The sequence below is a fragment of the Lissotriton helveticus genome, chromosome 11 (assembly GCF_964261635.1).
Source record: "Lissotriton helveticus chromosome 11, aLisHel1.1, whole genome shotgun sequence".
Taxonomy (NCBI): domain Eukaryota; kingdom Metazoa; phylum Chordata; class Amphibia; order Caudata; family Salamandridae; genus Lissotriton; species Lissotriton helveticus.
Window position 1 is genome coordinate 909,540,784 of NC_136072.1, and position 12,367 is coordinate 909,553,150.

At 47.1% G+C, this 12,367-nt stretch overlaps 1 protein-coding gene across 1 annotated transcript in view; it reads right to left on the reverse strand.

The window, feature by feature from the left end:
* Nucleotides 1–11,670, reverse strand: part of PLBD2 (phospholipase B domain containing 2) — a 149,995-nt gene extending 138,325 nt beyond the window's left edge. The window contains exon 1 of the mRNA XM_078667146.1: nucleotides 11,405–11,670. Coding sequence (XP_078523272.1) covers nucleotides 11,405–11,607 — 203 coding nt within the window. The 5' untranslated portion in view covers nucleotides 11,608–11,670. The remainder of the gene's footprint in view (nucleotides 1–11,404) is intronic.
* Nucleotides 11,671–12,367: the final 697 nt, after the last annotated feature.

The following is a 12,367-nucleotide window of genomic DNA, read 5'->3' on the forward strand; positions in this document are numbered from 1 at the left end:
ATATATATATATATATATATATATAAACCAAACGATCTTCAGATGACCACACTCCTGTTGTGGAAAACACGAAGACACGGACCCAATGGCTGTAGTCAAGGAATTCTTTAATCAAACCCTCGCTGGTACATATATATATATATAGTATGCGGCAGCGTTGGGTATAAAAAATAAAAAAGAGGCCAAATTATGCGGTAACAAATGTATAAAAATCACAAAGTTGTATAAAACAATCATGCAACCATAGACTTGGCACCTAGAAAGCACTTTAGTACATGAATTTCCTTTAGACACTTTCAGGCCACAACAACTGTATCCATAAAATCATCCCCTAAAAACACAGCACTCCGAGCTATAGAAACTAGATTTAGCTACAACCCTGTATCGCACCCTTCCAAAAAGGTAGGTTTTCCTTGGCTGTTATGGAAGATTTTAAACATTTTAGATTTTAACGTAACGTCCTCAGCAACTCGTTTTCACATACACGTCAAATGAAAAGAATGAAATGCAGAGAGGTTGTGCTATGCAAAATAATAGAAGGCCTGTTTTATACGTGAAACTAAGTAGACCCCCAGGCCAGAGGACTGCATCTACCAAGGACAAAAGGACACGGCTCTGCCATGGGGTTTGCAGCCTTAATGGTGACCTGCATGCCTGACCCTGCCCTGTTCTCATCCGTGGGGTCCTAGGAGCAGCGTCCCCTCTCACCTCGGGCACCATTCAGCCATCTGCAATCATTCAAACACCATATCAATAAAATCAAAAAATCACTTTATCGTGTTCGTTTTTGGCCGTTAACCTATGACATACAGGTTCTACATATTGCAGAATGGATCATTTTTCAAGTATATGTGGAACTGAAAATCGTGTAAAAAAACGACATTTAAAAATTGTATGGGGTCTAATCCTGATAATGGGTTAGAAAAGCACGGCGTGAAAAGTTCTCTTTTCTACCACAGTAACGATGCAGCGTAAAGGCACATTTTCATACTGAGAAAGAAGTGTTCTATGTGGAACTAAAAATCGTGTAAAAAAAACGACATTTAAAAATTGTATGGGGTCTAATCCTGATAATGGGTTAGAAAAACACGGTGTGAAAAGTTCGCTTTTCTACCACAGTAACGATGCGGCGGAAAGGCACATTTTCATACGGAGAAAGAAGTGTTCTTCCTTTAAGAAAAACCGAGTTCTGTAAATTACCTTAAAAGCTCGCATTATGAAGACGAGTGTTTCCGCTCAGTTTAAACACCCAACAGGGAAATGTAGTTTCTTGCTTTGAGCAAGCACTCGTGCCGGGCGGGGCGCAGGAACATTACCAATAGTAAACGATCAAAACAAGTGACGTCAGGCGGGCGCGTGCACTTCCGCGCAGGCGCAGAGTGTTCTTGGTCGCTTCTTCGGCACCCGCCCGCCCATCCATCCATCGGGAGCAGAACAGAATGAGCCCACATGAAAACAGGACAAGAAAAGAGCCTGCTGAGGTAAGGGGGGAGGGGGAGCGTGTGTGTATGCAGTGTGTGTGTGTATGCGACGGCGGGTTCTCTGTATGCGTGCCTGTGTGTATGTACGCTCGTGTGTGTGTCTCTGGTGAGGTAAGGGGGGAGCGTGTGTGTATGCAGTGTGTGTGCGCGCATGTGTGTGTATGCGACGGCGGGGTGGGTTCTCTGTATGTATGGGTGCGTGCATGGGTGCTCGTGTGTGTGTGTGTGTCTCTGGGTATGCGCATGCGTGTTGGTGCTTGCTTCCGAGGCAGGAGAGGGGCACGGCGCCCTGCGCGCCCACGAGGTGCAATCTGCGCTCGTGCACCTTCTCGTCCGTCCTTCCCTCGAGACAGCTGACTATACGTCTCCGTCCCTGGAAGCATCCTTTGGATGCTAATTCCAGGGCGAGACCTAAAAAAGGTAAGAGGGGGCAGGGCAGAAGTTTTCAGGTTTGGAAGCATCCATAGACTGTTTCTTCAGGAAGGGGATGACTTTGGGATGCTTACAAGGGCTGGGACACAGGCTGATGACAGAAATATTTTATTCTAAGCAGGGTGGAAGGCGAGGGTCCTGAAGCTTGAGAAACAGACCTGGTTTAAATGGATCTGCAGGTGAGGCAGAATTGACTTGGCTACAGAAGGCTAGCAGCTCTAGCAGACACAGGAGATGTAGCAATTTGAGCGAAAGCATAGGATTGCTAGCAGCTGGCGGTGCTGTCCCATCTAGTCTCACAGAGGCAGATGTCTTCTGTCTTGCCAATTAAATATTCTGTGTATTTCTCGCAGTGTGCACTGGAGGCTTCAATAGGGTAAGATGAGAGTACTGTTTTTATCAGGCTGTTCGATAGGTTAATAATTTATTTAGCAAGGTTGTTGCTGTTCCTAATTTTATTTGCAAAATGTTCTTCTACCCTTACTTTTTAAATCAATTTATGGTAGGATTTGATGACTGCTGTATTTTGTATTCTTTGGTAGAGGTTCGAATGCTTTCCTCCAGGAGCGTACTAAAGCCCTACAGTGCTTTTTGGCGAAGATAACATTGAACCAAGGGGCAGCATGCTCTTTCCTACTAGAGACCTATCTAGCAGGGATAAAGACAACTAAGGATGAAGTGAGCCAATACTGCAGGGTGTTAGTTGCCTTTGAGTTGAGGGCAAAATGGGGGCAGTTACCCTGAATAAAATCCTCAAATATTTGGGGGTCGAGCTTGTACCAGGGGCGTTTGAGGATCAGGTCAGGAATGGACGTCTGCGTTTGGCAACGCAGTGGGGATCGTGAAGTGGTCAGTCCCGGGCACGGGGTGGGGAGCTGCAGCAAGCAGGGAGCGGAGGTTAGAGAACACCAGGGCAAAGAGGTGGCCAGCTAAGTACAAGTTGCCAGTAACTAATTTGGTTAACTATAAAGCAGCTAGATCATCTATACTATTAGCAATATTACAATCATGGGTGGCATCCAAGCAAAGATGCAGGTCTCCCAAGATGTTGAAGTTGGCTAATTTGATGATCAGTGGGGCAGTGAAGTTGGCCAGTGCCTCCCTAAAGGCTTTGAAGGGCCAGAGAGACGACATATTAGAAACCCGGAAAGAGAGAAACTGCAGGTCTGAGAAATTTTAAAGAGGAAACTTTCGCAGTCTGGAATAGTGAAATGGGTCAGCCTACAGATGTAGCTATCTCTATAGATTACGGCAATGACACCTCCTCTGCCTCTGGTTCTATTGAAATTCTTCAAGTGATACCCGGGGGCTGTGGAGGTTTGGAGTGGAGTGCTTTGGTTCTGCTACTGTGGCCAGGCCCAGCCAGGTTTCTGTAAGAAACAGGGCATCCGAGGCATTGTCCTGAATAAAATGCAACACAGCAGCATGGTGTTTGACCAGGGAACGACAGCTGATACTGTAAAGCGTATAATCCGTGAACTGGGGCAGGGTCGCGGGAGGCAATCTAGTAAAAGGCCCAGGCTGACTGATCTTAAAACAGCAGAACTCGCAGCGGCAAGGTAACCCATCTGGGGCACACCTGTGCTCACTGCAGAGTCATGGAGGGAGGGGGTTCTTAAGAGCACGGAGTTCACCATGGGAGTAAACTGGCAGATGGGAGTTGAATGGGACAGGGTGCCTGGCACCTGGTGCCGTCCAGACAAGGATGGGCCCAGATGGGTTTGCATTTGGTGTGTCAGCCGCGCATCCGCTGCGCAAAAGCGCTGCTGCCTCATTAAATGCCTGGGCGCTCTAACAGGATCCTCCCAGGCCGTCACTGATTGGTTCCCCCAGATCAGAGCGATGCAACTGGCATCAGGGCAGTCGATGCTATCGATTGGGAAGGTGCTGGCAATGGAAGGCAAATCTCAAGAAATACAAGTTAAGTGCAAAGTGGTATTTTTCAAAAAGTTAAAACAAGAATGTGTGCAATTAGCATCCATGTAGCAGTGTTACATCGGAGATAGTGATTACGGGCAATACTGGTTTAACAAGAAATGCTCACAGCATTTTCTAGGTTGGGTTTTCTATTTGTCACTCGTTTATACTTCCAGATCTGGGGAACTAATAAATCTGTTGAAGGGGACTCTGACATCATTAATCCCGGATGTCAACATCAAAACACAGGTCCATGAGGAAACACAGTGGCTGCAAGTTATATATGTTGAACTATGGGATAGGAAGATACTGGGGGGTCCAGGAACGGAAGTGGAAAATTAACAGAAGGAACATTTAAGATTAGTGGAGTGAACAACCTCAAAATAGGAAGACTAAGCAATGATAAGGGGTCAGAACTTATCTAAAATAGCTTGAAATGGCATGCATGATCCAAGGAAGAGAGACAATGTTTTCAACTAGAGTATCTGATAAACCAGGGCATGCGACTCAAACAGCATTTATTAACTTTATGGGGAAACTATAGAATCATTTTACAAAATGAAGCCAGTGCTTACTTCCGTTGTGTAAAACTATGCTTACATGAGGTAGGCAATAAAGCCAGTACATTACTTCATTGGGTAATCAAATGCTAAGAAGGGCACCTACGACAGTACAGATAAAGGACAAAAGTGACATTATTAATCAAATGACAGGGAAATAGCAAGCGTGCTTGTACAATTATACACATATTGTTTTTTGGTCACCATAGTTAAGTTATGATTCTGATTAAGACCGGGTTTCCATAGCAAATTGATTTTCGTGGTTTGCTAATATCTTTGGCAGAGTTTGACGCATATTCCAGAAAATTTCCACCTAAAACTTTAAGCCAACACAGCTCCTTCCTTCAAAGTTTTATGGGTTTTCCGCCAAGTAGGTGGGCCAGAAAAAGGGGATGGGGTCCCAAAACACATTTCCCCCATCAATTTCCCACAGGAACCTCGATACAGCAAAATCTGCAGAACAGAATTAAACCAAATTTGGTTGAAAGCTAGAACATTATCAAGAAAGTTTGGTTTGGGTGATTTGGTTTAAATCTGTTCAATAGTTCTTAGGAAATAATGTTCAAAATGTATGTACATAAAGCAATTCTCTACCTATGCAGTAGACTCGTGGAGTACCAAACATGCAATCTGAATGGCAGGCTGCAACAGGAATAGAAAATTGCGGATGCCATTTTATGACTCGGGACTTGGTGCCCTTGCTGTAAAGAGGGGAGGGGAAGAGAGAGAGAGAGAGAGAGAGAGACAGACAGAGGCAGAGAGAGACAGAGAGAGAGAGGCAGAGAGAGACAGAGAGAGAGAGACAGAGAGACAGAGAGACAGAGAGACAGAGAGACAGAGAGAGAGAGAGAGAGAGAGACAGAGATAGAGAAAGAGACAGATCTCGACTGGAATACAAAGTGTTATCGTAACCACCACTGACTGGAGGTGGTAAGAACAGATATTGTGAGACGGTGGATGGGCAAGTGGCTCCAGAATTTAAATATTGCTGTGAAAACATGGGCTGGTGACAGATGGTTGAGGACACCCAACAAAAATCTGCCAAGATATGATGAAGAATGCCAAGAACGATAGATCTTCAATTTAATATTTCACTTTAATAAGACGTGCTAGGAACTGGGTGGTATACATGAGGAATACATCTTACAAGTAGATGGTAGATGCCCTCTGTACAGGTGATACTTATGACTAATGCAGCTGAATATAAACTGCCTTCTGATGAGGTTGAAATGATGACCTACAAATGATAAATGATGTAATGTCAATTGTTATGTTCAACTGTAAGAAAATTAATGAAAAAAGGATTCATACATACATGTCAACAATCCTTATTAACCACAAACAGTTTTGAAATTAGTATGCTGCTCTACGGGATAAGTTGAGCCAAATTTTTTCTTGCAGGCCCCAGGCACTTCACCTGGGCTATTAATGGTCATAGGCAGGGGCCATCCCTTGCAAACACTGCCTGGGCCAAAGACTGATGCTCATTTCAGGGCACTTAAGGATGAATCACTTTGACATGTGATCAGCATAAAAATAAACCTCAAGATCATGTGCTCAATGTAACACGTGTTCAGTAAATAATACTGATGCAGACAAAAACGGTAGCACAATTACGAAATCACTTTTTTTCTCTCCATTAACTTGGGCACTGAAACTCATGCACTTACTCATATTGTCACATGCATTCGACCATCATGTTGTAAGTGGGAGGGTGGGTGATTATGGTCAAGCTACTATCTTACGAGATGATTGATCAAACTTTAGGTTTTGTGTTGTAGCCACTCCTATGAATATATGTTCAACAATGAATAAACGAACATTGACCATAACAATTGTATTACAAAATTATATTAGAAAGAAACAGATGTTGGAAGTTAGGCACTCTAACCGATCCCTAACAAGGAGGACAACTAGCTAGACTAACAGGTGTACTCACACCTCCCTAAAATCAAGAGAAAGTAAAATCTTACATAGGGTATTTTACTTAAAGAGCAAGTAGAAATAGGAGAAGAATTTGGCTTCCAAAGATTTGACAATGGCTTTTAGATTCCATTAGTTTCAAGTAGGAATGTACTTCTAGATTGTCTCCAGCAGAGTTGGAAAAGCACCCCCACTTGTGAACTTCCTGTTGGAGAGATGAAAATGTTATATTCTCCTGTAGGTCTAGCATTTTAGTCCAGTTGAATTCTTTTAATGCTTTTCCTATTCTTCTCATCGCTCCTTTACACCACAGTTCCCATCCCACCTTTCTCAATCTTATCATCCATTACACGCTACGCCACCCTACTCCAATACAAATATCTATCTTGGCCTGACAATGCTTTGAATCTTCTACTCTCCGTCCAGTTGGCCCCTGCTAACCCATGTCAGCTTGTTGGCTCCACCATAGATAGCTGTTGTTGGCCAGTAGCTCAAACGTCAAACAACAATTCATGCAAACAACCCAACAGAAGAAGATTCAAAGAAGGAAGCAGCCAAACATTCTTAGATAACCAAAGCACAGCTTTATTCTCCACACAGACTATGGTGATTGAATGATTATACATTCTTCATTAGACAAGGGCAGCCGACACGTGTTTCGTCCGAAGACTTTCTTTCTGAAGGCTGTGTATATAAAGATGGTCCTGAGCCAGATTAAATATTCCTGTAGTAACGCCAATTCTGTAAAATATCACACAGTAGTTATAAAATTGAGACGGTCATAAGAGAGTTGCTAGAGGGATAGTAATCCAGCTGCGAGAGACCATGATAAGACTTGTAGACTGGCCCTTATCTGGCATATAGTTTGGGAGGCTGCACCATTCTACAAGACTTATCATGGTCTTGCACGGCTTGATTACTATCCCGCTGAGAACTCTCTTAGGACCGTCCCCATTTTACATCTACTGAGTGATATTTTTACAGAATTGGTGTTGCAACATGATTATTGAATCTGGCTCCGGACCATCTTTATATACCCTGCCTTGAGAAAGTCGTAGGAGGAAACGTGTGTCGGCTGCCCTTGAATAATAAAGAATGTAGAATCATTCAATAACAGTAGTCTGTACGGGGAATAAAGCACCTATAAAAACACTCTACAATTCTCGAATAAGATTATTATATCCCAGTTACACTTGAAATACCGACTGTCTGTATGTGGTTTGGTTGTTTTATGTAAATATTGGCAACTGATTTCCTGGGTTCCGGCCATGACTCCCCAGGTGGCGGCGGCGTTTACCAAAAGAGCACCACGCAACAAAATAACTGTGTTCTCGGTTACTCTCAGACCATGTCAAAATTTCTCTGTGCTACCATATATGTGCAGGGTTGTATGGCACAGCCACCGTTTCTTTCAAGTGAAACATTCTCAGATGCTGCGCCCCTGCACAGCAACGTGACCCTGCTCCTTGGTCACCCTATACAGTCACCTGCGGTCAGGTATTGAAAGAGAGGTAGACAGAAATGAGATGAGGAAGTGGAGAGGTAGAGGTAGTGGTAGTGGGAGAAAGAGTAAGAAAGAGAGGTCAAGATGCAAAAGATGGCAGCGGGAAGAGAATGGGGGAGGGGTCTGTGAAAAGATTGCCACCAACTTCTTTGTACATCCATCTTCCAGGCCAATCTATGGTGTATTAGTGCTACAGGTGTTGGACAGAAGTCCCAAGTACTGCCTTACTTTATCCAGGTGAATCTACATGTCCAAGTCTGAAAGCTGTTGCTGTAAACATCAGAGATTATCAGACCACCTTTTACTACTGAACTTCCTTCCCCCTCTGGAACCTACCACTCTTATTCATGTCTCCTAGACCTGCTGCCATCACATCTCCGCTCCCTTTTTGTCTGGTTTGATAGCATAGTTGTCACCAGACAATTCTGTGAGAATCACCAGGAGAGGGGCCTTGACTCCGGGCACATGTTGGGCACCAGGAGCACGTTTTGATTGGGTAGAAGTAATGCGCTTCCACAAGGTGCTAAACACAGTTGTGATCATTTTGTTTATTTATCCAGCTGCCTGAGCTTGAACTTTCAGAGGCAAATACATGAAATTGTAATGTTGTTGGTAGATATATTTATTTTAGTTAACTAAAACCGTTACTTTATACCGTAGAAAACATTAATTAGAAACAGTCATACATATAACGATCATTAAAATTGCAGACTACGTTCTTCAGGGTTTCATGAAAAGCTTAAACTTTGGAGGGGTTAAGCCAGAGGTCGCATACAGGTTTTCTGAGTGTACTGTTAAACATTTCACCCCAGAGCTTCTGATTTTCCCTACAACTGTACAGAGAACCTGCCCATTTAAAATGCTAATACAGATAAAACAATCATGAGATACTGGCGCTTTTGACAATAAAACTGCGTGATATTCATATTGCCCAGAGGTCTATGTTTGTACAAAGCTATGGTATTTAAAGCGGAGAGGAGATCATGCTCTGTTGTGGATTAGATTCCCAGCCCCTTTCCCTTACATATGTGGCAGTATTGCATCAAATACTCTTCATCCTAATGTGGGTAACAATTTCGAGCCGTGCCTTTGTATAACCTCTTCCATGATATCAGTTGTAAAGTACAGAAGTGACCGTGCAAAGTTCGCAATAAAGTGCAATGATTAATATTTAAACAGCAACGCTATTAGTGTCTTAGATAACTAGATATTTTATGGTAGTTTCTCCCACAGTAGCACATATGAATGAGGGCAATCTAAAGTACATGGATTTTAGGTCTGGCTTGACTGTGCATTCTTAAAGTCAGACCTGTTGGCATTGCCAATGCTTGTTGAACTGCTGCCATCACTCAGCCTCCTCCCCAGATACAGCTGCCACCAGTCAACCCCTGGGCCCAGCTATCATCACTCATATCCACCCCCCTTGGCCCAGCTATCACCACTCAGCCCCTTAGCCATTGGCCCTGCTGCCTCCGCTCAGTCCCTTGGCCCTGCTGCCACCGCTCAGTCCCTTGGCCCTGCTGCCACCGCTCAGTCCCTTGGCCCTGCTGCCACCGGCTCAGTCCCTTGGCCCTGCTGCCACCGGCTCAGTCCCTTGGTCCTGCTGCCACCGGCTCAGTCCCTTGGTCCTGCTGCCACCGGCTCAGTCCCTTGGTCCTGCTGCCACCGGCTCAGTCCCTTGGTCCTGCTGCCACCGGCTCAGTCCCTTGGTCCTGCTGCCACCGGCTCAGTCCCTTGGTCCTGCTGCCACCGGCTCAGTCCCTTGGTCCTGCTGCCACCGCTCAATCCTCTGGCTGTGCTGCCACCGCTCAATCACTTGATCCCGCTGCCATCACTCAACCCCTTGGCCCCGCTGCCATCACTCAACCCCTTGGCCCCGCTGCCATCACTCAACCCCGTGGCCCCGCTGCCATCACTCAACCCCGTGGCCCCGCTGCCATCACTCAACCCCGTGGCCCCGCTGCCATCACTCAACCCCGTGGCCCCGCTGCCATCACTCAACCCCGTGGGCCCGCTGCTACCACTCAACCCCGTGGCCCCGCTGCTACCACTCAACCCCGTGGCCCCGCTGCTACCACTCAACCCCGTGGCCCCGCTGCTACCACTCAACCCCGTGGCCCCGCTGCTACCACTCAACCCCGTGGCCCCGCTGCTACCACTCAACCCCGTGGCCCCGCTGCTACCACTCAACCCCGTGGCCCCGCTGCTACCACTCAACCCCTTGGCCCCGCTGCCACCACTCAACCCCTTGGCCCCGCTGCTACCACTCAACCCCTTGGCCCCGCTGCCACCACTCAACCCATTGGCCCCGCTGCCACCACTCAACCCATTGGCCCCGCTGCTACCACTCAACCCCTTGGCCCCGCTGCTACCACTCAACCCCTTGGCCCCGCTGCTACCACTCAACCCCTTGGCCCCGCTGCTACCACTCAACCCCTTGGCCCCGCTGCTACCACTCAACCCCTTGGCCCCGCTGCTACCACTCAACCCCTTGGCCCCGCTGCTACCACTCAACCCCTTGGCCCCGCTGCTACCACTCAACCCCTTGGCCCCGCTGCTACCACTCAACTCCTTGGCCCCGCTACTACCACTCAACTCCTTGGCCCCGCTGCTACCACTCAACTCCTTGGCCCCGCTGCTACCACTCAACTCCTTGGCCCCGCTACTACCACTCAACTTCTTGGCCCCGCTGCTACCACTCAACTCCTTGGCCCTGCTACTACCACTCAACTCCACCTCACTTGTCCCTGCTCCAACAACTCAACTCCACCTCACTTGGCAATGCTGCTACCACTCACTTCCCTCGGCCCTGCTGCACAACTCATTTCCACCTCTTGGCCCTCCTGTCACCACCCACCCCCTCTCCTTGTGGCCCTGTTGCCACTACTCCCCTTCACTTCTTAGACCTGCTGTCAACACCACAACTCCCTTGCCCATGCGGCCACCACTCCCTTGCTGCCACCACTTACTAGCCCCCCACTTGGCCCTGCTACCATCACTCAACTCTCTACTTCGGATATACGATCACCTTCCATACCCTGCGCACCTCACTAATCCACCACCACCCTGGTCCTGTTGCCTTTGCCACCTAACTTGACCCTGTTGCCACCTAACTTGACCACCGTCACCCACATTGACCCTGTTGCACCATCAACCTCTACGGTCACCCACTATCCTGACTTTGACCCTCCGGCCACCTCTCTAGCATCACCTTGAACCTGCAGCCTCCAGTCGCCTGCACCTCCTCCATTTGACCCTGCTGTCACCACTCAACTCGACCCCTTTGGCATGCTGCCATCAGTCTTCCTCCTTCGTCATGCTACGATCACATACCGCCCTGGAATCTGCTGCCCTTGCTCCCTTCTACCCTCTCTTACTGGCCCTTAACTCCACAACTTCCCGGACTTTAACATCTTGTTCCCACCCTGCATGCAGGGTGTCACACTGAGTCCCTGATACCCAGGCCAGAAACTCAGAATATTGCTACTCTTATCCCCTACTGCTCCCTAACAGAGCCCTACGTCGTGGGTCCTTCCAAGCTCACCCAGAGTCTGCTGCCTTCACCTCTGCCCAAAATTCCACCTTACCCCGTTTCTTCGATCTGGTCGGTGAGGTTGGCCCAGGCCACAGCCCCCGGTACCCAGCCGGCGACTGTCCTGAGTTCTCCCGAAGGCTCCAGCACCACCGAGGAGCGGAGCGGAGGCTCCCCGGCTCCCGGGCGGAGCAGAAACACCAGGAAGAGGCAGACGGCCGGGGAGCCTGGCCGCCAGCGGCTCGAAAAGTGCTCCATGCTCAGCTGCCGGTGTACACAAACTGCAGACTCTGATCTGCAGCCGCATCATGTGGCCACAGGCGGGGACGGAGGCGGAGACTACACAAGGAAGGACGAACCGCTAGGGGAGGAGCCATGACAGGAGCCGACCCAAGGGCGAGGAGAAGGTGGCTGTGAGGAGAGGGGAAGGGGATGAAATGAAGGGCAGTAGAAAATTATAAGTTCTAAAATATCAGTTTGTGGACTAATTAGTATACACAATACAGCAGACGGCACGTCACAGGAAATGACGTTATCATTCTCATAGCTTGCGTGAGGACGGATCTACTCTTCTTTCCATAACAGTCTGATGCTTATGTAAACACTTAAGGCGTGTTCCTTCGAGTCATGAAGATTGGAAGGTGTTTACTTTTCAAAAACATTTATTTTTCTTTAATAGTGTTTGTTAGGTCTGAACTGAGATCAAGACCTTCGATTTAAGGAGGTTATTACGCGCAGTTAATTTTTATAATTACTCACTGCTGATAGTTTGTTCACGGACTGCTCATAAACCAACTCTCCCGGTTTGTTATAAAACCATTGATTTATTTTAGGGTTCCTTTGCTCGCAAATATCCTTCACTTAAATTTAAGTCATCAAGGAAGGCTATTCCCCCACCCCCGGTGTTCCCCTCAAATTCTCTATTTTACAAACATGCTAACATTTTACAACTGGAAAGTGGGATTGTTTAAAAAAAAATAATCGGGGGTATGTATATTCCCTTGTGCCATATATCGAA